General features: G+C 39.7%; 1 protein-coding gene across 1 annotated transcript in view; it reads left to right on the top strand.

Moving 5' to 3' along the window:
• Positions 1-27,548, top strand: part of LAMA4 (laminin subunit alpha 4) — a 133,754-nt gene that overhangs the window by 59,672 nt on the left and 46,534 nt on the right. The window contains exons 8-14 of the mRNA XM_057738716.1: positions 1,665-1,816; positions 3,587-3,697; positions 9,716-9,827; positions 12,622-12,789; positions 15,015-15,208; positions 19,967-20,083; positions 25,363-25,511. Of these exons, the coding sequence (XP_057594699.1) occupies positions 1,665-1,816; positions 3,587-3,697; positions 9,716-9,827; positions 12,622-12,789; positions 15,015-15,208; positions 19,967-20,083; positions 25,363-25,511 (1,003 nt within the window). The remainder of the gene's footprint in view (positions 1-1,664; positions 1,817-3,586; positions 3,698-9,715; positions 9,828-12,621; positions 12,790-15,014; positions 15,209-19,966; positions 20,084-25,362; positions 25,512-27,548) is intronic.

The following is a 27,548-nucleotide window of genomic DNA, read 5'->3' as shown; positions in this document are numbered from 1 at the left end:
GTCCACTTGATTCCAATTGGCAGATAGGCAATTTACATATGAACAGCTCTATTTTAGAAAATTTATTTTATCAAGTCTTTAAGTTCAATCTTACTTAGTAGATAAAGGCAAAGTCGGAAATATAATCCCAATGACTGAATTCATTTTAGCTCCTTTTTCTATACTGTCTCTTCAGGTCCTCAGATAATGTAATCCATAGACAATGCTTTACAACACTGGGGAAACAGATATCAAGAGATTTAAGTGGCTTTTCCCAAATGACTCTAAATCTGAAGTGGGACCAGGCCTTATGAATTGGAGCTGCCTTCTCTCTTTCCTGTCTCTCCCATTATTCAAATCATGAGTAGTCCTAATGGTGCAAGAACCTGCTGAAACATTTCAAAACAGATGGTCTTAATGACTTCTCAGGCATCCTTCAAGTCCTTAGCCTAGAAAAGTCCTTGATTGACTATTAGAAGGATTTAAAGAAAGCTTTGCCTTAGAAAGCCTGCTGTCAAGAAAGTAACTAATATTTGGCTTTATAGAGAGTAGAGTGGTCTAAAGACTACTTTAATATCAGATATCCCCTCCCCCAAACAAAAGTATCCCAGCCTCTCAGTCCCTCTGGGCACAAGAGATTAATATTTTTGATAAATCCCATCTTAGAAGGTGACATAAAATGGGAGGCACAAGCAGCGCAAATTTCACACACTGATAGCATAAGTGATCCCCTAAGCACGGTCACTTTAAGGACATCAAGATGCCTGCTTGGCCCTACACATCTCCTCCACCAGCCTGATGTACTGGCTGGGGAGTCATTCCTTTGAGAGAGTATATGGGGAAGACCACGTCAAACTCCAAATAACAAATTAACATATTAACAACCATTAACACGTTAGTCTCCATTTTCAGTTCTCTAGAAGAGAGTACAGCCTGGGGGAAAGAGATTGGGAACAGAAAAGTTTCAAAGGGTGTCCTTTGTGAGTGTGTCACAGAAGGGCGCTGGGTTCTGGGGGTGATGAAATGCAAGAAGCAGTGAGAAACTGCCACCTACTCCCCACGTGTGCAGTTTGTCACCTATCAGGGAGTGATATTCACAAACAGTGATGTCCTGCAGACCTGCTTCTGCTGAAGTGTTCATCCAGACTGGAGGTCGGGCCATGGAGAGGCGCCAAGCCACCCCCGGGGTGAGGTGAAGGCACTAGAACCTGAGTAGCCACTAAGAAAAGCTGCTAGGAGAGGAGGACTGCCTGGCACATTCCATCTTTACTAGCTGGCACCAAGCAGAAGCCCAAAGCCTGACATGGAGAGAGGCATCCCAGGTGGCTTTCCCACCACCGAAGAAAAGTGGAGAGAGGTTCTCCTTAGCCACCCATCTCTCCCTTTGTGCTTCCTTTCTTTCTCAGTTCAGCCTCTAGTGTTCATGTTAACCTACTTTTCAGTTGCATCTGTTTGGTTTTTTGTTACATTTTAAGCAGGGATAGTGCCCAGTGTACACTTTGACTCATCTTAGGCCCTACTCTGTTTTGAGTGTAAAGAGTAGTTCCTGGTCCAGAAAAGCTCCTCAGGAAACAAAAATACAAGTATTATTAACCAAGGAAGTGCGTATAATGATCAACTTAAGGTAGCATGCCTCCCAGCTGACCTTTGGTTTTGAAGAAATGACATGCCCATTTTACCTCCAGGCTGCGATAAGTGCATCTGGGATCTGACTGATGACCTTCGGTTAGCAGCGCTCTCCACTGAAGAAAGCAAAGCTGGTCTGTTGAGCATGTCATCTGGTGCTGCTGCTCATAGGCATGTGAATGAAATCAACTCCACCATCAACCTCCTCAAAGTATGCAGGAATGGTGCACCTTTTGTGTGTTTTCATTCTGGTTTCACAGGGTCACTCCTAGTAACTCCTGTTCATTTTGGTATCTGAATCCAGTGGTTATATTATAAATTGCTAGACCTAGGAAATTATGAAAAGTTGATTGCAGTCATGAGCTCCAGCCTAAACCAAGAGCTGTCATCTATTGATATGGAAAATGAAATGACTGAAAAACTAGTATCTAAGTACAAAGCTGTTGATGGAGGAGAAACACTCTCATTTCCTTGGTGGAGCTATACCTTGGGTATTCAAGTCAACATCACAAACATACCATTACTTTAGCTTCAGTTTGCCATATTTTCAGGAGTTTCTCTAAAAACTAACACACACACTCGCATTCTCTCTTCCCTCCCTCTTTTTCCTGCCCTTACCTTTCCTTCTCACTGACACACATTCTTTCTTATTTTTCCATACTCACACACACACTAAAACACACAAGCATACTCACATGATCAGTTTCTCTTCCTAGAACTAGTTAACATCTAATAAGCAAAGGTAAAGGCAGACAATAGTCAAAACTTTAACAGTGCTTATATATCTAAGCTTTAAGAGGTGTTTTCCCCCCTCTAAATCATGGTCTTCTATCACAACCAACAGATATTTTTTGTAAACAATAATGATTAGCTGAAAGGATAATAGAATTAATACTAGCATATTTTTTTACTTTGTTAGTCATTTAGCGTAATGGTTAAGAACATAAACTTTGACATAAGAGTGCTTGGATTCAAATCCCAGCTCTTACTTGCTATGTGACCTTGGGTAAGTTATTTAACCTCTTTATTTTCAGTTATCTCATCTGGAATTGAGGATAATTATTATACCCATCTCATGGGTTGTTTGAGAGAATTCAGTGAGTTGTTATATGCAGAGCAGTTAGAACAGTACCTAACATAGAAAGTGCACATTACTCTGCTCTTTGGAGGTGCAAATGATATCCACAGCAATTGTCCAAACGTGCAAAGTGTAAAACAAAATAAAAATCACAAAATTGTAAAGCTGGATGGAATCTTAGTGAGCGCTCTATTCCTAATTTAGGAATTGTTCTTGTCCAAACTCCTCTGTTTGGACACTTGAAGGCACTAATTCTCAGAGCAGTCACCCAGACTCAGTCCTCTTGATACCACTTGAATCCTCTTTCCCAGCAGCATAACTTCAAGGTAGAAATAATTATTATATTATATGTAATAATATTATAGCTGGTGGGAAGTCAGGGCCAAAATTGATGGGCTTATTCCAAAGTAATCAAAGGAAAGCTACATTTGGACCAAACTTATCAAAAATGGAAAAGAAAGGGTAAATGGCCTGAAATAAAGAGAATTGTTCTTCTTACACAAAAACAGGAAAGTGAATTTCTAAGCTCCATTTGCATTGATTGAGGCAGGTTATCATTTCCTCCAAGACCTGCCAAAATTGGTTTTAAAGCTCAGACACCCAAGGCCACTGCCAGTCTGTATTGTGGCTTTGTACAGATTTGGAAAAGGTATCCCTTCCCCTTAACCAGTACAGCCCAAGCCAGAATCTCTGGCCTGGTGAAGGGAGTAGAGCCCTCAGCCCCCTTGTACAGACTTCAAACTTCATACCAGCCTACAGTAGCCTATGGACCCCACTATTTTGAGAATTAAGGCTCACACTCTATTCTGACTCCTCTTACACTGAGTTTTCTATATATTTTTACAAACCTGGTGTGCACATCTACTGACTGGAAAAATGTGTATGTGTGTGTTTTTTCCACAGACAAAATTGTCAGGAAGAGAAAACCAGTATGTCCTAAGAAAGATACAAATCAACAGTGCTGAAAACACAATGAAAAGCCTTCTGTCTGACGTGGAGGAATTAGCTGAAAGAGTATGTGTTCAGTTTCTGGGACTAACTTCAGAGAAGGGATTTAGCTGGTGTGGGACTGACTAGTCACAAATGACTGAGGCTTAACACAGCCCAGAAAAAATGCAGTGACACAGGTACCTTAAAATAAATCAAGGCAGACCTGAGGAGAAAGTTAATGTACTTGGTTTCTACTTTGTCTTCCTGTTCTGATTGGTTTCCTTGAAAAACCATGTTTGTGGGAAACTTTCATTGTATTTGCTGCTGGTAAATATGGTTGATATATGTTTCAATTAGGATAGTCATTCAGCTGTTCGCCTTAACATTTTATTCCTAAGCGCAATAGTGTGTCCAGAAATAAGCTTTATTATATAGAATATAAATTTTAAAAGTTTGCTAAAGATGCATTAAATAATAAAAGGAAAGAAGAGAAATTGTATTGAGAAAGCAATTTTGCAGTTTGGCAGGGAAAAAACACTTTGGATCCTCATTTTATACCATATACTAAAATACATTTCAGGCAGATTAAAGACTTTAGTTTAAATCTCAAATCTACAAGAAAACAGAACTAGATAATTATTAAACCTTGAAAGGAAATAACAATACATTTAAATATAGTGTGAAGAATTATAATTAAAAGAAAGAATAGATTTGACAAGATAAAATTTCAAATACCCAGTAAAACAACTAAATAAATGAAAAAAGTCAACGAGACTAAGAAAAATATTGAGGGAAATAAGACTTGTAAAAGCTCCCACAAATTAACAAGAAAAACATGAAAACACGAGCCAAATCAGTGTGAGAGACTATTAAATACATTCCCTGAAAGCCTAATGGAAAAATATCCATCCTCTATACTAATAAAAAAAATACAGCTAAGCCACAAGGCGCCATATTTAATACATTAAAATGTTTAACACATTTTTTCCCCTGATTATGTTCCACCAGTTCTTCCCAGAGTACTCTGGAGTTTCTGCTTTCAGATACTGATGTTTGATGTTATAAACTGTTGAACTTCTTTTCAAAAACAATTACCATTTTCTACAAAAATAAAGGTTAAAATAATTCTGATAATTTCTTTTGACCTTGGACCTCTTAAAGTGAGAGATTATGCTTCCAAAAAATGTGAATTACTCTAATTGGATCCTTGGAAGGTTCAACTACTTTTAAATGCATATAAAAATCGTGTCCCTCGTTCCTGTGCAATGGAGCATGTTAATCCAACCATGAGTGCTTGAAGAGCAATGATGTCTCTTAAGTTTCAAAGGAAATACCAAGAAAGAAATCTTTGTGAAAACTCATAATTTCATTTCAGTGTCATGGCTGGAACTTGCTGAAAGTGTCTCAAATTCTTGAAGAAATGTTTTCACCAAGATTAATTCCTCCCATAGCTCAGACATGGAGTTACTGATTCTTTTGTTGTACAGGTTTCCTACTTCCAATATAAGTTAAATTCAGGCTTTCATGGGGAGGAAATAATGCAAGCTTGAAAGGGACATCACAGTAGAAAAGGCTCCTGAAAAACAAGAACAGACCACCAAAGCAGGAAGTTTGACGATAAAGCTACTGGAACATTCACCCAGCTGTTTCCATTCATTCTTCTTGAAAATAGAATCCTTCTGGCTATGACACCAATAGTCATGATGGTGCAAGAACCTGCTGAAACATTTTGAAACAAATGCCCAGAGAGGGTCTTAATGACTTCTCAATCATCCTTCAAGCCCTTAGTCTAGAAAAGTCCATAATTGATTCTTAGAAGGATTTAAGAAAAGCTTTGTCTTAGAAAGCCTTCTATCAAAAAAGTAACTAACATTTAGCTTCCACTAGAGTGAAGGATTTCACTGTAGATTCCCACAGTGTGATAAAAAATCACAGTAATGCTGCCTCTTGAACTTGAAAATACGGTTGATCCTTGAACAACATGGATTTGAACTGCTTGGGTCCACTTATATGCTGGCTTTTTTTGGTAAATGTGTACTACGGTATTACATGATCCACAGTTGGTTGAGTCCTCAGATACAGAACCTCACATACGGAGGGCCAATTGTAAAGTTATACATGGGTTTTCAACTGTCAGTGTCCCGAACCCCAGTGTTGTTCAAAAGTCAGCTGAACCTCTGTATGCAAAGTACCTGTCACATGAATCTCATGTAACCCAAACCTCACAACTTACATTAACCTAAAGTTACTGTGTTTTTTCCCAGCTTCCATATCTAGGTCCTCTAGCCCCCTTTTGATAAATCCTACTGCCTTTCCCCACCCCCTACTTCTGGGAAAGCCCTAAAGGATGCCCATGCATTTGTGTTCCCAAATAGCCATTGCTCAAAAAGGCATCACTTTTGGCACTGCTAATCACGTCTGTAATGAAAGGACCAAAGCCTGTGTCAGGATTCCACTCTCCCATGTTCCCAAGGCCACTATGCTCAAAGTTAGAGTGGGACTAGGCTACAAGCAAAAGTGAAGATGGTGGCCCTCTGCCAATCTCAGTGCTGCCATTTGCCATCTGGATCTAAAAAGTATACTGTAGAGCCCGTCTCCAAGGCCTGGCTCAGGCGGGTGCTGCACCATCCCCTCTACTTCTGCATCTCCTCTGTCTCTTCCCTATTCCTTCAGCTACAGCAAAAGCTCCCCATATATCAACACATACAAAGATCTTTAGGGTTGGAAGGAAAGCAGGCCACTTCCACACATCAAAAGCATCTGAGCCTCATCTCCAATCCTGATAAAAAGACAGGAGAAAATGTCAAAATATGTTTCAATTCCAATTGACCAGAAGACTGAAGAACTTTGGCCTTGGCCTTGCAGAAGATTAACTGTAAAGCAAGGAGCAGGAGACAATGCTGAAGAAGTTCTTAGAGGCCAAATCATGAAGACCCTTGCCCACTATACACATGCCGTGGACTCTGGAAGATACTGGAGTATTTACCTACAACAATGAGCTGATTAGGTGTGAAGTTTCAGACACATTCCTCTGCAGTGGGGATAACAGATCAGTGAGTTTAAGACTCTGAAGATGGGGACATGAGTGAGTAGACTGCTACAGTAGTCCAAACAAGAGTGGTCAATTGCTACCTTGTCTTCACTGGAAAAGAATTTGCAGTGAACAGGGGTAAAGTGAGACCATGGTGGTGGGTAACAGGAAGAGAGGCCAGAATGGCAAGTGGAATAAAAGTGATTCAGTGACCAATTGGATATGAAGAGCTGCAAGGATGTAAGCTCTGACTTGGAGGAATAGATGCCCAAGACTGAAAATTCAGAATGGATTTCTCTGGACCTTTTAAGGGTGAGGTATCTGTGGATGCCAGAGATTTGAGTCTGTAGCTCAAGAGAAGAGATCAAGGCTGGAAGAGTATTTGGAAGAAAATGTTTAGGAGGTAGCTAAATCCACGCAAGCAGATACTACTGCGCAGATTCTGAGACGGCACAGCAGCGTTCCTACTGCCGTTTCGTCCAGCACTGCCCCTACTTAATGCTTGTCTCCCAGAGAGACTATTAAAAGTTCCCCTTTCACTCTCAGAAGTGTCCCAGTTTAAACAATAAAGTACATGGCCATCCTAGATATTAACGATCTTCCTCACTTAATAGTATTCTAGGTAACACCACTAAACACCAGCCGGCTTATAGTTGTGAGCTAATTTTTTAATTTCAGTTTTTCTTAAAGCAAGGTGCGCTTGTTCTGCTATGTGCCCATATCATCATTTTGCTTCCGTAATCAAAGTTAAAGAAAAAAGTAAAACTTTCAAGTAAGGGCTCACTATATATTACATCCAGTAATTTTGCAATTTAAAGTAACATGTTCCTCTTTGCCAGTGTCTTTTATTAAGTACATGTATCTAAGCGCCCTCTAGTGTTTGTCAGAAGAGGTTGTCTTAGAGCTGTGACATCCTCCACTGTCTTTCATTACTTCAATGAATTCAAAGTTTCCATATCAAGAAATAAATTAAATGAACACAGTAATAACAATAAGCCTTTTCCCTTGAAGGATGATGCCAAAGTCAAAGATATACAAGTTGTTTTTTGTAAATATAACTCAATTTAAACTGGACCAAAAATCAACTTGTTAAAATATTTTAAAGGTTTTGTATGTCTGTGTCCCTATTTTTTAAAAGTGGGGAGGGGTGACATCAAGAACAAGATTCATCTTATTTAATGCATCACCTAATTTTAAAGTGGCCTAATTTTGTGTCTCTGGAAAGCTTTAGAATAGGACAAGAGGGAGACTGTAATTGAAGGAAGGAACATCGTGACTCAGATTGCAATGTCCATTCAGAGAGCCCATGATTTAAAGAAGGGGCTGATGGCTGTAGTACTGCTGCACTGGGAGCTTTGTATGGAGGGGATTTCGGATAAAATGCCCAACGAAAAGCTCCGGGGCATGTGTCTGCTAGAATACCATGTCTGCATTTTCTTCCTTGATGAAGGGCCACTTGCTTGGGTTATGCTTGGGACATATAAAAACATTCCAGCTAAAACCATGACCTAATCCTCCAGCTGGAACAGTGGATGAAAGGAGAGAAATTTGAAATAGCCACTGTCTTGTCCTGGGGGTCTACCAGCCAGCACTCTGGGTAGCAGACCACCCTGCAGTCCAGTCACGTAGTACAGCCCTTTGTCACAGAGCTGAGCCAGAAAGACACTAGACAAGGCAAGTGGGCACTTGACCAAATGCCAGACAGAACTCTCCCACCTCTTAAATATAACCTATGAGTCAGTCTTTCTGATGCCAAAAGGAAGTACACATCCCCATGCTGTGCACACCGTCCAGTGTCCTGGCCTTGAACCATTTTTCAGATCAGCTTCTGTCCTTATACACACACAGAGAGATATGCACATACACATGCACACCCACACATCCTTTCTTCAGGAGCCACAATTGAGATTTCATTTTGACAAGCCCTGCATGGGAGCTCTGAAACAGAGTTGAAAGAATGAAATCAGCTTCTCAGCAAAGAACTCCATTCACTCTGAGCCAAAGCTGCTTGAGTAGTTATTTGTACACAAGTGCCATCAATATTGATGGGAATTTGGAAGGCAGCACTGAAAATAGCATTTAGCCCAGTGAGCATAATCCTTTAAATCTCTGTGGTAATTCAGTTGGCAGCAGTGGCTGGACCACCCAGAAGCCACTGGACGCATGGAGCATTTTGAGATCTGACTGCTTTCTCACCAAGTTTCCCTTTGAACCTTTAAGCATTTCAGTCAGCACAGTGTCGAAGTGATCAGCAGACATGGATAACTCCCTAGTCTGGCATCTTGAGATACAGTAAAAATTCAAAGGGTAAATTACATATGAAAGATGGTTGGTTTGGATTGAACTGTGACTGATGGCTTAGGAACAGCCTCTGTAATTCTACTATTTTTTTCATCGTAAAATACTTTTTTTATTGAGATATAGTTTACATACTATAAAATTTGTCCTTTTAAACCACTTATAATTCAGTGGTTTTTAGTTTAATCTCAAGGTTTCACAACCATCACCACGGTTCCAATACATTTCCATCAACTGTAAGAGAAACCTTGTACCTATTAATAATCACTCCTCATCACCCCTTTCCCCCAGCTGCTGGCAACCACTAATCTACCTTCTGTCTATATGGATTTGCCTATTCTGGACATTTCGTATAAATGGAACCATATAATACGTGGCCTTTTGTGTCTGGCTTTTTGCACTTATAATGTTTTCAAGGTCCATCCATGTTACCATATGTATGAGAGCTTCATTCCTTTTGTTGTTGTATGATATTCCATCGTCTGGATATATCATGTTATGGACTGATATTTGTGCCCCCCCAGATTCCTGTGTTGAAGTCCGAACCCCCAATGTGAAGATATTTGGAGGTGAGGGCTTTGGGAGGAGCATCTGTAATTCTAAATCTGGTCATCACATCTGTCTTCATGCATGATTTCTGAGACCATTTTATATGTCATAGAACTTTCACATGTCAGGGAAATTTACGTTTATGGAATACATTATGCCCCCCACCCCCACACAACCTCTCTTTCTTGTAAATTTAATCTGGTGTTTATACGGATTATTTATAGGAAAGTCAAGCCTTAAGAAAGGGCCAGTTGGCTCAGAAGGAAAGCATGGATACCATTAACCACGCAACTCAGCTTGCAGAGCAAGCCCACAACATGAGGGATAAAATTCAAGGTAAATATATTCTCTTCTGGTTCAGCTTCATGTCAAGGAATCATTCATGTTATTAACAACGATAAAAATAGTGGCTACCATTAGTGTTTATTGTGTGCCATGACCTGTTATTAGAGTGTTATAGGCTTAAACTCATATAAGATCTTCTTTCAAGTTTGTTTATCTGGGACTTTGGAGCACTCATCTCTACTTACTATCTGTCTATTTTCAATAATAAATGTAGAGGGAATTCCCTGATGGTCCAGTGGTTAGGACTTGGCACGGCACGGCCAAAAATAAGTAAATAATGTAGAAAATCATTCCCTTTCCCAGCATTTCACAAAAGTAGAATGCCAAAATACCTTTCCGGTAGAGGAAATTACAGACTGTGGTGTCTCTAAAATGCAAGCGTTGAGTAGGAGTCACGTTTTTCTCAATTATTTGCAGTGAAAACATTGCCTTTAGAGTGGCAGTAAACTGTCCACCAATCCAGATCGTCCTAAGCTGTCTCTATGATGCTTTCCCAAGGACCAGGCAGGCAGCGTGCTCTGGTCCCCAATCCAGAAGAAAAGCCAAGAGAGGGTGTGAAAGATTTCTTTGCCCTGAAGCATAAAATTGTGGCAGATTTTACCTTTCTTCTTGAGAGTTTAGTTATTTGCATTCTAACTTCTCATAAGTGTAGGCTGCATTTTGAAGACTATCTTAATAGCACACTGAAAGCCAGCCTTCAGTTTACCAACAGAAAACAGGCGATTGTGTTTGTTCTATGATAAAGAGAATTTCCTTGGGTTGCAGTCTGCTAAGATACTGTATCTGTGTGTTTCCATAGTTTTTATTACCCTATATATTAAGAGCTGGATGACAACTCCAAGTGCATCTCAAGGGCACAATGACAGTAAAGAGACCCACAGTGGAAGATTCATATCTTTATATTGAGGTGTAGGGAGCATATTCCAGGAAAAAGGATGTATTGAGCCAAGATTAATCATTTGCTGTATTTCCTTTGGTGCCCATAACACATAATAAAAACAAATGGTATGCATTTCAAACATCCCCTGCTCCCATCCTCACTATCTCATGCTTTTGCATCTACCAATAAAATATTCTCTTCCTGGATTTTAGAGTTACTATTGATTTGTTCAAAAAGTAAGATTAAACCTAGATTAGCTGGCCTCACCTAATTAAGAAATAAATGTCCCTATAGACAGCATATAAAGCCAGCATTTTAGAAAGCCATTCAGAAAAAAATAATTCACCTGCTGTTGTAACTCAAATTTTGATTCTGAGGTATTTCATTTGGAAAGAATCTAAGCCCTCTTACTTGACCCTTAGGGCATAGGAAAAGAAGGAAAAAATATGAAAGAAATGTAAATAGGAAACAATAATTTCCACCTTTTTAAAATAAAAATAATGTATGAATGTTATTCTCTATATTTCCTTTTTCTAATCTGGATCAGACATGGCTAATATAAACCAAATTGTAAATATAATATCTGCATCAAAATACCAAGAAATTCAGCATTGCAAGTGCTAGATCTGAGGAAAAAATATCTATGCTTAGTTTATTTCAGGAGTTAATATTTTAGACTTTACTTGAAAAGTGAATATTTAATCCCTTCATAAGTTTTCTTTTTAACATATCTTGGTTTCCCTAAAACTTTCTCAGTAATATTTACAACACTGAAAACCTCTTCCCCCGTTTGTCTCCCTTGCTTCAGAATTCACGGATACTGCACAACACCAGTAATGTCATTCCTTATTCCCAACCATCTCTAAACCATCTCTAAAATAACTACTGGTGACCTTCAAGCTGTTATCCGTATAAAATCCAAGCCCTTATCCTGGTATGATTTATGTGAGACCAGTGTTGTTTACATCTTGTCTGGCCAACCACATAGATCATAGTAAACCAAAGACAAACAATTTCATTTATGCCAGGAAGATAAAATGCTTCCTTCCGGGGCTGCTGTAGGACAAGGTGACAATTACATAACTTTCACCTGATCATATGTAGTAGAAGAGACAGCCAGAGGCCTGCTCAGCTCCGCCAGTATTCAGACAACATATCTAATGCCTCTGAGCCTCAGTAGTCACTGTGGTTCTGAAGTTCTCCATCCTACTGATGGATGTAGGGTGAGAATGACCCAGAGTCAAAACGGCACAATCTGGACAAGCAGTTATACCACAGAAGGCAAATAACAATTGCAAAAAAAGGAAAAGTATATGTTAATGAACAAAAATTCACATCCTACTATAAAAACCTCTGTATTGCATCTGGTCTGTACAAGAATCTGAAAGACTTAAACTACCATCAATATATACTCATTTTGGCTTAGAGCTTGGGTAAAATCCTTGGCTGATTTACAATTAATATCTCCAATGCCTCCGACATGTGACAGAAGATACCTCAGAACATTTTCCCCAAATTATGTATTTTATATAAAAGGCTGGTCAAAGACCTCAAATTTATGTACCTTAATTATTAACCATATTTGAATCATGGTAGAAATCAGACTCAGCTGAAATCAGGGCAGGCTTTGTATTAATTCCATTCCTGTTCTGAAGACACCAAGTGAAAAGCGAAGAAGAGTGATTTCCTTGGGTTTAATCTCTCCCTCGAATATGTGATGCACTCTGATGCTGACACCAGTGTTCACAGCATGAACATCACCGCGCTGTCTTTGCATGAGTCTCTCTTTCCATTTTAGGATCAGCCCTGCCCTCTGCCTTCACTGTCCGTGTTTTCAGTGACATCACTTTCAAATGCTCAGTCATCTGTCCCTCCTGCCTTCTCTCACCATGTCCTTCCTTTCAGAGATCAACAACAAGATGCTGTATTATGGGGAAGAGCAGGAACTTAGCCCCGAGGAAATCTCTGAGAAGCTGGTGCTGGCCCAGAAGATGCTGGAGGAGATCCGCCGTCGCCAGCCGTTCCTCACCCAACGGGAACTTGTGGATGAGGAGGCAGATGAAGCCCATGAATGTAGGTGTATTCAGCTCCTAGAGCCCAGCACATGTCGACTTCCTGTGTGGGTCCAGGAGCGAACACCCAGTCCCAGGGCAACATTTGGTCAAAGCAACCAGTTCCCAATATTCAGAGTTATTTAGAGTTTATACGTGGCCTTAGGGAGTCATTCAGGACAGCTTGACTATATGACCAGGATTTTTAGATCCAGGCCCAACCTTGAGCTTTTGAGAAACAGCTGAGATTCCACAAAGAATCTACAAAATTTTACTCCTGAGAAGAAATAGGAACTTAGCAGTTGGTGAAAAATAGGAAAGGAAAGCTAAGGGGGGCCAGTTTCCAGAACTACAATAAGAAAAGTCTCACTGAGAAGGCAGTAAAGCTAGAAGCCCAGCAACATTCATGTTCTGATGTCTGTGAATGACTTTTTGGTGACTTTGAACCTTCAGTGGAAATTTAACATTTCCTTTAATGATAAAACCACAGGTAAAAAAACCACAGTAGTGTTAGTGAATCTATGACTTGGTCACTATCAGTTATCAATTACTATCTCACAATCTACCCCAAACACACTCATTTAAAACAATAAGCATTTATTTGCTTATGATTTCATAGATTGGCAATTTGGGCTGGACTGAACCTAGATAGCTCACCTCTGCTCCGTGTGGCATGGTTGAGCCCACTCACATGTCTGGGGTCTTAGTGGAATGGCTGGGCCTCTCCCTCCATGTGGGGTTTTATCCTCAAGGAAGCTAGCTGAGGCTTGTTCATATGGCAGAAGCCTTCCAGGGGGGCAAGAATGGAAAGTGCAAGGTCTCTTGAGGCCTGGCCTTGGAACTCAGCACTGTCATATTCATTCTATTGGTCAAGACCAGCCCAGATTCAAAGGTGAGGAAGAGGATTCTGTTCTTGATGGGAAGAGTTACAAAGAGTTTGTGTCCATTTTAATCTATAGAGTCAACAAAAGAAGCTACGGGTTTGCATATCATATGATATTTGTTGCTGTTATCTCACAAAATTAAAGTCATCACTAATTCAGAATTTTAGTAGTTATTGGTCTTACCTTTAAATCTTGTTAGTTGATGCATTAGTAAAGAAGCACATATATTATTACCAGTTTTTTTAAGGTACTGGTCTTTTTAATTCTATGTATTTTGTCTTATGCATTTTAAAACACGTAAGAAAGGATCTGAAGGCTTTACCAAATTGTAAAGGGGCCATGATACAAAAAGCGTTAAGAACCACCTACATTAGATCATTTTCCTACAGTTGTCACTATCAAACTTCTGTTAAAACTTATTGTGAATATTCTATAAGGGGAACAGTCTTGACATAAAGGCATATTGTGATAGCAAACGTAAAAGGTCTTAGAAACAGTAAGAAATAAAGAAGCATCTCAGGCCCATTTCTGAGTCAGGATGAGGCCAGCAGTCAGGAAGGCTGGAGCTCTGATGTCACAGCCAGATGCTTTCATCTTCTTGCATATTTTGGGATTTAACAAGACTGCTCTGGGGAAATGGAACTAAATACATCTCCCACTTAGCTGCCTTCCACCTAGTGAATGCATTTTCAGCCACTTTCTCTACTCAGCCATGAACTTGTATCTTCTGTTCATGGTGTTGAAAGTAAGTACAAAACCTCAATAAGACAGACATAGTCCCTGGAGAAAAAATAGACTTAAGGCACATAGTCAGTGCGTGTAACTTTGATCAGAGAATTAAGACATATGCAGAGTTTAAGAACATGTCATTGCCACTTAATCTTCATTCCAAAATAACGATTTAGGTTTGACCTAAAGGAGCTAACTAAAAACATCTGCCTGGAGAGAATACAGAAAATGAGTGGTTGTGAACATCATTTGCCAGTAACGGACAAAATAATTGGGGTTGTCTCTAGTAGTGAAACTGTAATACATCCAAGTTTCCTTTGTATGAAAAGCATTAATAATCCCAGCAATAATAAACCTAGTTTAAGTGGACATCATTTCCACTTAAAGATAATCTAGATGGGAAAACTAATCAATTCCCATTTTAGCTGATGGTGGTCCAGGGGCTCCCAGACCCTACAAAATAGTATTTAAAACTTCAAATATCAAAGATGGGGCTATTTTTGTGAACAACAGCTTCAGCTGCTATTGCTAAAGAAGACATAACCTGATGAGTTTGCATCTTTGCTAAATGTGGGATGGGATGGGAGGAGAAGGGAGAAGCCCAGACTGAGTTTCTGTGTACCTTTCTTCCCAGTGCTGAACCAGGCTGAGAGCTGGCAGCGGCAGTACAACGATACCCGCTCTCTGTTTCCTGTGGTCCTGGAGCAGCTGGACGACTATAATGCTAAGTTGTCAGACCTCCAGGAATCACTTGACCAGGCTCTTAACCATGTCAGGGACGCTGAAGATATGAACAGAGCCACAGCAGCCAGGCAGCGGGACCATGAGGTACAGTGGATACCCTAACTGTAAATACATTTTGAGCATATACAACACGAAGTTATCCCAAGAAGGGACAGTTGGTAAAAAAATTATAAAAATATTAGTACATTTAAATCTTTATTTTTAAAATTATCTGTACATTTTTTGCCACTGTAATTTGCTAATATAAGTATGTACATGTAAAATCAAGTTGAAACCATTGTAATTGTTTAGTTTGTGCATTGATAAGAATGCAGTTGTTCTTGGTACTTGTGTCCACCTGTGTTGGATGTATTACTCTTGCCACTGAGTAAACAAGGTGTGATTCCTGTGCCTAACTTGTTTTATACTGAGAGCACTAAAAATCCCGAAGCAACCCAGAACCATGTTCCTGTAAGGATATGTATAATTTTTGGAAGGGCCTGATAAGCAAATCTCACAGCCTGGTTGGCCAGCAGCTGCAGAGATAGGGAGTCTAATTCAAGCTAAGGCCATACAAAGAGGTGAGAAAAATTCCCAGACTTGGCCAGATCTTGCCAAGGAGGTCACCCTACAGGGCCAGGATTTGTGCATGCCCACACCTCAAGACTTAGAACTGGTGATGCTCACGTTTCTGCCCCAAGTGATGCACACACTCACACCATCACCAAGAATGGTCATCTTCTGATAGGAAGACACCTGTCTCTTTGGACAGATTTATAAAGGTTAGAGTGAAAAATCAGTGTCAAAAATAGAAAGCAACTCTGAGCAAATTCATTACTGCAGTTATGTTTATTGTCAGCAAACCCAACTTAAATCAGGTTCTCTGCCCTGATTTTCAGTCATCACTACCTCTCAGTAAGTCATTGTAAAATTTCCTAAATAAAAGTGAATTATACTTATCGTCACCATTTTGCACCATTGGAACAGTCTCTTAGCCAATATTTTTTAGAGTAATAACGATCAGGATAGCATTTTTTGTAAAAGAAAAAGGGGGGGAGGGGGAAGCATGATTATCGTACACAACATTATGAGTGTAACACAAAATAATTTCTTTAAGCAGAATACTGGGACTCATCCTTATCCTTGAATTTTCCCTCTTTCCTGACCCTTACATCTAGTCAGCCACAGGATCCTGCCAGTTCTACCACTGGAATATTTTTACTTCTCTTCCTTCTTTTCCATTCCTCTATAACTTCTCTAGTGTGGGCCTTCATCATTTCTCAACTAAAATAGCCTCCTCCACTCTTCTCCATTCTTGCTGCCATCCAACCCACCCTCCCCACCCTGCCAGAGGGGGCACCCCTAAATCAATTCTGACATCACCTCTTGCTTTTACTAAAATAACCCTTCATTTTTTCCTTATAACCTATGGCAGTACCTTTGGCACTACAGCTTGTGAACCATTTAACGAATCATAAAATAAGTTTCGAAAGTTGTAACCAGCATTTTTTAAAAAGAAAAAGAAATGAAATAGAATAGAAAATATCCAAGTGCATCACCTATAGTAAGGCATGGTTTTATTATATTTCTGCCTTAGTTATGTAGGTGTACTGGGTTGCAGCATAAAACAGATTTTTTACTGTGCTTCATGGTTAAAAACACTGTCCTATAAGATAATCTATGCTTCTTCCAGTGGCATATGAGACCCTCTCTGCTGGTCCCCTGGCAGCCTCCTCAGCCTTACCTCTTGCCGTTTCCCTACTTCACACATTCAGTTCAGGCAACCTCACATACCAGTAATACCACTGCAGACTTTTTCCTCTTTTTTCCTTTGCCTGGATAATCCCAGGCATCACCTCCTCCAGGAAGTCCACCCCACCATTCCCTGGTCAACAGAAACTCCTCTCCAGCACTGCCATAATATGCCTGTGCACATCTCTGTTTCTGTATTGTGATCATCTGCTAATGGATCTGTCACTCAACATAAGTGTTTTAATATCACATTTCAATGTTAGACCTACAGCATGGCTTAGAAAAAAATAACACCAAAATTCCAATCTTCTATAAAACCAGAATCAACCACATAGTTTAATCATTTTGATGTGTGCGAATAGTAGCCACACAATTAATGATTACATTTTTTGTTTTGCCATCCTACTCCCAACCTGAAAGGATAACAGAATGATAAAAATCTTTATCAGATGAATATGAGATTCTGTCTGTTTAGGGTTTCTCATAAACCAAAGCTGCACCTTCCCAAGACTGTTTCTATCTCTTTTTTTAAGTATCAGGAAACTTTTGTTTTATTTTTTGCGTATGTGAAATGGATACTGCAGCATGCCAAATAGTGCTAATTATGTCGTTTTCACTAATTATTAGTTTCTAAACTTTCTTTTGTTCAATTTGTCCATCTTTCTGTGGGAATATCTGTGTTGCAAAGCTAATTTTATTCGTCTCTGTCTAATGTTATATCTGGTAAGTGACAGAAGCCCTTTAACTTGAAGCATATCATTTTCCAACTACTGCCAATGAGCTTATCAGTGCTGTTCACACAGGGCTTTGAAGTTTGGTTGTTACTTCAGGGTGTTAGCTGTGTTCCCATAGGCAACTCAGCTAGAAGAGCTTCTGGAAGGGGTCACACTCTGTAACAGGAAAACTGCTCTGAGAGAGCTAGATAATACCAATCTTTTTCACCTTTCTTCCTTACATACTTTAATGTATTGCTTTTGTGTAGAGCTGTATAACGACCTCTCCTTGTGAAGACAAGAACAATTAACCCCAGATAACCACACTATATTAAGCTTGATGGATTTTGAGGGGAAATTGATTTTTTTAAATATTCTTTAAGGGGATGCTCTAGTGAAATACTTTTCTGTCCCTAGACCTATGTCTTCCCCTGTAGCAAGGTATTTGGAGAAGATGGGTTTCATTCTTCTTTTCCACTAAATCAGAACATAGTTCAGGGAGTGAGAAAGGACATTAAGGTGAATTTAGAAAGTTTTAAAGTATGTCACTCAAGTATAGGCTTTTATTATTATTTCTGTGATATCCTAGATTATACCATAACAAAAATTTCAACTCCAATTTAAATTATCATTTCTAAAGTAACTTCAGCTCATTTTTTACTCAGTTTATGAGTCTTTTATTTTTGCCATGTTAAAGTTTCATTCTACATTACTTTCAATCTCTGAAGCTCCACAATATTTCTTCAGAATCACAACATCCCTGACTCTAGAACCCCAAAGTGAAAGTATAAATTAAAGCATTCATCAAAAAATATATCTACACTTGGAACTACCCAATCAAAAAATGGGCCAAAGACCTTAATAGATATATCGCCAAAGAAGACAAGCAGATGGCCAGTAGGCACATGAAAAGATGCTCAACATCACTAATAATTAGAGAAATGCAAATCAAAACTACAATGAGGTATCACTTCATTCTAGTCAGGATGGCCATCATTAAAAAGTCTACAAATGCTGGAGAGGGTGTGGAGGAAAGGGAACCCTCCTACACTGTTGGTAGGAACATAAATTGGTGCAGTCTCTATGGAAAACAGTATGGAGGTTCCTCAGAAAACTAAAAATAGAATTACCATGTGATCCAGCAATCGCATTCCTGAGAATACACCCAGACAAAACTATAATTCAAAAAGATACATACACCCCTATGTTCATAGCAGAACTATTCACAATAGCCAAAACATGTAAACAACCTAATTGTCCTTCGACAGATGAATGGATAAAGAAGATGTGGTATGTATATACAATGGAATACTACTCAGACATAAAAAAGAACAAAATAATGCTATTTGCAGCAACATGGATGGACTTAGAGATTATCATACTAAGTGAAGTAAGTCAGAGAAAGACAAATACCATATGGTATCACTAATATGTGGAATCTAAAATATGGCACAAATGAACCTATCTACAAAACAGAAACAGACTCATAGACATGGAGAACAGACTTGTGGTTGCCAAGTGTGGGGGGAGGGAGAGGGATGGACTGGGAGTTTAAGGTTGGTAGATGCAAACTATTACATTTAGAATGGATAAGCAACAAGGCCCTAATGTGTAGCACAGGGAGCTATATTCAATATCCTGTGATAAACCATAATGGAAAAGAATATAAAAAAAGAATGTCTGTATGTGTATAACTGAGTCACTTTACTGTAGAGCAGAGATTGGTACAACATTATAAATCAACTATACTTCAATAAAAAAAATGAAAAAAAAAGGAAAAAAAAAGAAAAATGTATGCATACTTGGGCAATTTCCCTCTTCAAAACACCTGAGCATCTAACATAAAGAGCCCAGAGTAAAAGGAAGCGAGATCACAATTTTATGATTTGATAACAGGGCCATTTTAAATTTTTAAGAGGACATTAAGATTCTTTTGTATGTACTTTATTCCTGTCAAAATGAGCTATTTGTGCCTGGCCCAAGGTTAGCACATGATAAATGCTTTTTGGAATTAAGTCACTTTTCAGTCACTGCAAATACGGAGCCTGTTCAGTCCTCTACCCCTCGCCCCACTTCACATTCATGGAGAAAGAGGCAAGGGCCCTCTCTGGAGTGTCAACTGTCTTTGATGGGGTGGCATTGTAAGTAATAATCATAACTAAGTTCTCTGAAGCCCCTGAGGTGCTTACTTTCATTATCTCCATTTTATAAATGAAAAAGCTGAGGCTGGGCCGGGCGGAACTCCCCAGAGTGGCATGGCAATTCATTGGTGGGTCTGGGATAGGAACCTGAATCTGCCTGAGTGCAGTGACAGCAAGCTGACAGTTAGCACTCTCCCTGGTGGCTTCTTTATCTAAAATGACCTTCTCTTCCTCTCTCCCCGCTCTTCCTCCTGCAGAAACAGCATGAGAGAGTGAGGGAACAGATGGCAGAAGTGAATGTGTCTCTGAGGATGTCTTCCGACTCACTGACAGTGCCGCGGCTGAGCCTTTCAGAACTTGATGACATAATAAAGGTAAGGACATACGTGACTTGTTCAGGTTAGTATTTGTAGCAAGTTAGAACAGGAGCTCAGTGTCACAGAAGAATAATCAATTCGAATTCAATCTATCAAGTTAGCTGGCACTGCAAAAATAAGATCAGATGACTGAATTTTTCAGCTTCTTTCATTGTGCAGTTGCCACTAGCCACACATGGCTACTTAAATTTAAATTTAAATTACTTAAAATGGAATTAAATTAAAAATTTAATTCCTCAGTCACATTAGCCACTTTTCATGTGGCTGGTGGCTGCCATCTTGTGCAGCACAGATAATCACAGAAAGTTCTGTTGAAAGTGCAAATCTAGATACATCCTACTCACTCTTTACTCATAAGTTGTGTGTTTAATAAAGTTGGCATTCAAAAGTCAATAAAAGTCACATTTTTTTAAAGTAGAAATTTTCTGATGAATGCAGTGAACCAAACCATCACAGAAGTATTCATAGCTTGTTTTTATTACCTTTAAAAGAATATTATTTTAAAGTCATCTGATCACCATCTCATTCTTTGACTGTTTTAGCTTCCTCTCCACCCCTGTCTTCCTCTCCATCCCTACTGCCATTACTATCCTTGGTGACATCAAAATCTAGATGGATGAGTCCACCAGCTCTCAGACCTCTGGTTCCTTGAGCTTCTCCTGTCCAACAAGATTTCCTCCCATCCGGCTCTGTAATCCCTCGTATGACCAGACCCATATCTTGTCATCAATAAGAGTACCTCTCCCAAATCCAAGTATCAAGCACCTCCCTCCCTGAGCACCATCTCTTATCTCATTTACTCTAGGATGCACACTCTACCAATTCTCTAGCCTCGCCAAAACCTCCTCCATCTCATTTGCTGTACTCCTTTCATATTCTTCCTTCCTTAAGCAGCTAAAATTATCACTATAATCATTCTTTGCAAACAACCTTTACTTCCATACCTACCTCTTCTCCTATTATACTCACCTGAGAATTCTAATCCCATAACCCAGTAAACCCAAGTACCCTCAGCATCATGGCCACACCAGAGAAGCCAGTATGACTGGTGGAAAACCCTCCTCCCTTTCTCTCAGTCTGGCTGGTGAATTTGCTTCATGCTTCACTGAAAATTAGGAACAAAGAGAGGATAATTCTCCTCATGTTTCTTCCCCAAATCTACCAGTCTACCTGCATGTATATATACACTTCTACCTTCCTTTGTATTATAATTAGTGAAATATCCCTTCTCATGTCAAAAGTTCAATCCCTCCACCTGTGCTCCTTCCTCTGCTCAAAAACAGTATTGCTGGGTTTCACTTTGGAGCTCCTGTCCTGGCCCCTGCAATACTCCACTCATCTGGTTCTTCTCCCTCCTCCATGGCCATTTCTTCTCAGCCAACTTTGCTAGCTTCGCCTCTGCACGTCCTCTATGTGGTAAATATTTTAGTCTCTGCAGGACACATAAAACTGCTCCCCTTATTCTTCTTTGTTTGGTTTTATGTTTTTTAGAACTCTTTAAAAATGTAAAACATATTCTTAGCTGGGAGCCATATAAAAACAGGTCTCAGGCCACACTTGGCCCTGGGGCAGGTTGGTCCCTGCTCTGGAGGATGACTGGCTCGGTGCTCAGTCCTGGGCCCTTTTTTCTACTCATACTCTCCCCCTAGTTGATCCCACTGAATCCCATGACTTTAAAGAACAATTCGATGCATGTTGCCACAATATGTACCTCTAGCTCTGAGACCTCCACTGAGTTCCAAGCTTCTATATCCAAATGCTTACTTGATGTTTTCAAGTAAGAACTCAGCATGGTAGGTAGCTAAATCACAACTTCATATACCACTTAGATGTGTAATAGGCACATCAAACTTAACATATTCTGAATAACACCCTCTTCCCTAGTCTCACCCAGCTCAGTAACTGGCACAATCTAATTGATTTCTTCTTTCTCCTCGCTCCCATGTCAACAAGAAACGTTGGCCCTATCTCCAGACTGAACCCTGATTTCTGACCACTACCCTCTTATCTGCTGCTACTCTTGAGTATGAGTATGAGTGCAAGTCTCCTCATCTCCAGCGTGGACTGCTGAAAGAGCCTCCTGCTGGTTCATTTGCCTCCAGTCTTGCCCCTCAAGATCCATTCCCTATGCAGCAGCAGAACAATCCTTTAAAACCGTAATCAGATAACATTATCCCACACAAAACCTCCATCTCATGTTACATGGCCCATGAGGCCCTAAATGACCTTACTCTGGCCCACCTCTCCGACCTCATACCCACTCTCTCCCTCCTGGCTACACTCCAGCGCACTCCTGTTCATACACTCCAGCTCCTCTCTGTTTTTCAAATACACCATACTTTTTCTTGCCTCAGGACTTTTTCACCTGCTATCCCCAGATCTTCAAATGGCTAGAGTCCTTGTGAACATTCAATCCAAGTGGATCTCTTGCCCTTGATCACTCTCCAACCCATCCTATCTGTTATGTTACATTCCAGATGTTTTTTACTCCCTGAAATCAGCTTGTTCACTTACTTGACTACTTGTTTTATTTATTACTATATATTCCCACTAGACCATAAGTTCCTTGAGAGTGAAGACTGTGTTCATAGCTGTGTTCTATCTCCTGCAAGAGTACTTGGCACATAGTGAGTGCACAATGAATATTTGTTGAGTGAATTAATGAGTGAAGGTAGAATACCCGTGGTTATTTTTCTGCTTATACAACTAAAACTTTTTTTCAAAGTATTGTTCCCCAGATGACCAACCAAGTGGACTACAGGCTTAATACCATCTCCATAGAAATAAACCCTGTGTGCTAGGAACTATGCTACATTCTGGGAATATAAAGATAAATTAAACATAGTTCCTGCCTTCTAAGATTATGTAATCTGGTGGGTGGAATAATAATGTAAAATCATTACAGTCATGTGGCACGTGGATAATTGAAATATGTGGCAACACAGCCCACCAGAGAGAGGTTAGAGATGGCTTCATAAAGGAAGTGATATCTGAGCTGAATTTGGAAGGAGGAGTAGAACTTTTCCAAATGGATCAGACAGAAAAGAAAGAGAAGTTATTCTAGACAGAGAAAATATGTAAAAAGGCACAGGGGCTGGAAAAATTATGGAGCATTAAAACAACAATCAGTCACGTTTGGACCATGGGATGCAGTTGGATAGGAATTGGTGAGAAATGATGAAATTGTTAAGAGGAGGAGTCAGTTGATGAAGCCTCGCTTAGGAATTGGATTTATTCATGCAAAGCAATTGGCTGATTTTGAGATGGGAAATAATATGATCAGATTTGCTTAATAGAAAGTTCACCATTCCTGCAAGGTGGTGGAGAAAGGATCAGAAGACTAGAAGGCTGGGCTCAGAGAAAGGAGTTAGATTGCTCAGACAGGAAAGGGCTGAGTCTAGCCCTAAGGAACACTAGCTTTGAAGGTCTCTTGCCTGGCCAGAGAAATAGGAGATTGGGAGACAGCAGCATCACAGCAGCTGGGGAAAAAGAGGGTTTTACGGCAGAGACTGTGACCAACACCATCACAAACCAGACACAGATCCAGTAAATACAGGAAAGTGTCTAATGGACCTGGCAGTATGGGGTCTGACATTGGGAATCTTGGGAAAGAACCATTTCTGTGGTGAACACTTCATCAGCACAAGAGAAGAAGCTGCAAGGGAAGCTAGAGTCAAGGAATAAGCTTTGTTTGTTTGTTCGTTTGTTTGTTTGAAGGATCTTGGGTATATTTGTATCTGAGAAGTGCCGATAGCTATGGAGCAAGAAAACAGGAAACAGGGGCCCTGAGAAAATAGGGGAGCATGCCTTGTACAGAAAAGGAACACTTTTCATCTTTAAATATGAGGAAGATGTATGTATAGATATTATTATTATTACAGATAAGCAAGTGTAAAGGGTTTGCTGGCGGGGAGGGCTGGGGGTGGTAGCCAAGAGTTGGGAAACTCCTGGTTGTCAGTGTTGGAGTCTCCTAGGAGGCTATCAATAGATGGCACTCCTTTTCAGCACCCAAGTTCTAAACAAGTTGAAAAATAAATATCAAATATTAAGACCAAAAGTAACACCTTTATTTCAGCTAAATTGAGGGTGTGGCTTCTTAAGAGATCTCTTACCCAGGCGGGATTGCTGATACTCAATCCCAGAATTAGGCAGGTCTGCCCACCGAGACCCGCAACACCACAGGGCTCATGGGGGGCATGGAGGGGCTTCTGCCAAAGACAACTCTTGCTTGTGGAGGAGCACAGGAAAACTCAGCTTTCTTCTGGCAGCTTGCTCCCAAGGGGCAGAAGAGTGGAGTTGAGCAGAGTCTGTATAGTTATCCCCCCAAATTTACCAATCAAATGAACCACTCCCCCTCTCAGGGCAGAGTAAGGAGAAGGTGGAAAGGTCTGGAGTTTTACTAATTGAGCTCCCTTCATAGGGAAGGAACATCACGTTGGGAGTTCGAAAAACATGTTCCCCACTAACAGTTAGTTTATGCCTTCTGAATAAAAAAGAAAAGAAAGTGACCTGCTGAGAATCGGATAGGGGTGGGGGAAGGAATTATTATTGGCTTTGGAATGGTGACAGTGTTTAGAGTCACTATTGAGTGACTGGGAGAGCAAATGCTTTTCAGCATTGAGGGTGCAGCCAAAGCTGGAAGTCATAGCTTTGCAGCAGCATCCTGTGTGTGGTCTTAGCTAAAATCGTAGGTCTGCGGTTGAACTGAAAATTAAGAGGGGTCACGTTACAAGGTGAGTGTCAGTGAGAGTAGTCAGCACAGGAAATGGAGCTGAGAGTTCAGATAAAATAACTGAATGATACCCATTAGATTTAGTAACTCAGAAATCATTAAGTGAATTTCTGTGTTGGTGGAGTAGTGAGGTAAAAACCAGACTGGAATAGGTCAAAAGTGTGAATTTTAAAATGATGAAATAGAGATAGCATGCATAAACACTTTTTTGGGGGAGGGTGTCTATTTTGCTATGAAAGGAATTAAAAAGTAGGGTAATAACATTAGGGAGAAGTGTGGACAATGGAGGGTTTCTGTTTAGTTTAGTTTTCTTTTCAGATGAGAGATGGCAGAGTGTGTCTGAATGCTAGGGAAGCAATCAGCAGAGAAGGAGTTGAAGATGCAAACAGACAAATGTCTGTGTATAACCTTTTAGACTCATGTAGATCTGGCCTGAAACTTACTAACCTCATAGTAAGGAGGAATAGAGATTATCTTTGGTGCTCCCTGGGAAAAATATTTTAAGTCCCTCTAAATTCATTTCTTTTTTAAACATTTTCTTTAGAATGCATCAGGGATTTATGCTGAAATAGATGGAGCCAAAAATGAACTACAAAGAAAACTATCCAACCTAAGCAACGTCAGTCATGATTTAGTTCAGGAAGCTGTTGACCATGCACAGAACCTTCAACAAGAGGCTGATGAATTGAGCAGGTAATATCCTGTTTTTAGAAATGCAAACATCTTCACAGGCTGAGTAACTTATTTTTATTCAATTTCACATGACAGGGTTGCTGGGATACAGTGTTAGCAGTTTGATTTTAGAGTTGGGTTTGCTTGTTTGTTTATCTGTTTGTTGGTTGGCCAATCTAAGAACCAACTATTGTTTATTGCAGTTGCTCTGGGGAGACAGTTTTTCAATTTTAAAAAATCTGTCAGATTAGAGATGTATGTTGTGGGAGGGGTAGTTCTGTTCCACAATTATTAATAAGATAACCTAATGCATTTTTATTTAGGGACATAACTGCTGGCACAAAATATTATCAAGTAAATCAAATCCCTCTGTGAGGTCTAATTCTGCCATCATCACCTATTTATTTCAGAGACAGCATTAGCTTTCCACACCCAAGTGTCTTAAGTAAAGCTGATTGGAAGTTGGCAATGCAAGGGACTTGTGGCAAACACTCTAGCCACTCCACAGTGCCCAGCAGGAACTATTTGATTTCAATACCTGTTAAGAGAAAAATCAATTGATAACTTCCTCCCAGTATCTAGAAGAGAGTCATAAGCACTCATTTAATATTAATTGAAATGAACTAAAAGATTGGAATTGAATTCATGACCCTGAAAAAAATAGGTAAATAATGAGATCATTATGGAGAAAGGTTACAAATCTGGCAATTAGAAACAAGAATCGTAAAGGTCACGAATAAAATAAGACCCAGTATTCACTTCTGTTCAAAACTTAAATCACCTTTTTTTCCTGATTGCCAAGGGCAGGGGATGAAGTCAGCACGGAGAGATCACGGATAAAACCTTGATGTGTGAGATGGTGTTGTATCCAGCTCAGTGTCATACTCCCAGGAAATGTGTTTTTGATGAAGTGAATAAAATGGAACTTGGAGAAAATACTAGTTTTGGTAATAGCTGTATGGATAGATTGTTATTTTTGAGACAAATTCTATGGCTCTCTTCATTGCTCTTTTGTCATGTAGTAACTACATCCCATTGGATAAGATCCCAACACAAACCTCCTCTAAATGCCACCCTGCAGCAAACAGTGTTCTAGCTAGAACTTCTAGGGAAGTTACCCCATGCTTTACATGAAACAGAATCAGAAATATCAGTCACTCTGAAGTCCCTTTTTTATGTTTAGCATATTTCTGACTACATATATTCAGGAAAATATCCAAATTTATAGACGTCTTCCCTTCAAAATGTGAATATTCTTCAACATCTATCTAGTGTACCCAGTGATTTGCATGTTTTGCCTCAAACAGAGATAAACATAATCCATCAAGAAGCTTCCATTTCAAAAGCACATTTTTATTTTGTGTATTGATGCAGTACCTGTTTTTTGCCTAGTAATGAAAACAAAGTAATAAAGGCTTTTTGTTTCAAGCTCTTTGATATATCTGCTCTCCACTGTAGCCAGCAAAATTTTTAAATATTAATAAATATCGGTAACATTTTATACATTTTATCCCTTTCTTTTAAAACTTCCTCAGGTTTTACTCTCTGTGCCATTTCTGAGAACAAAGGGTTGTGGGGAGATATAAGTAGCAAGCATTTGGATCAGAATTTCCTCTGCAGAGCAGGGCTGCATTATGGCTTTCATGGGCCATAAAAAAATTTTTTTAATTATATGTCATGACTACATTGGTATAAAGGCTAATGTAATCATTACTGTTATCCTTACTTTTTTCTTCTGATTTTAAAAAAGTTAACATGAAAGCATCTTTGTGGGCCCCTACTCTGCCTAATGGATGTCAGCCCTACTGCAGAGGAGCCAGAATGATGATGAACTTGGACAAAAGAGAAGGAAGTTGCCAAGGAAATACAGAGGAAGTCTCTCTGAGCCTAAGCCGCTGTACAGGGACTGAAACTTGGTGGAGGAGGCTGAGAAACAATTAGCTTAGCTCAGTAGGTCAGGGCCGTGTGAAGAGAGGAGCCACTGTAGGGTCTGCAGTGTCATGTACTGCATCACAGGGAGTCTTCTGAGAAGTTACTGATGAATAAAGCGATACTAGT

This window comes from Hippopotamus amphibius, chromosome 6 (assembly GCF_030028045.1).
Source record: "Hippopotamus amphibius kiboko isolate mHipAmp2 chromosome 6, mHipAmp2.hap2, whole genome shotgun sequence".
NCBI lineage: Eukaryota > Metazoa > Chordata > Mammalia > Artiodactyla > Hippopotamidae > Hippopotamus > Hippopotamus amphibius.
The sequence above is the reverse complement of the archived record's forward strand: the minus strand, read 5'-3'. Positions and strand labels throughout refer to the sequence as shown.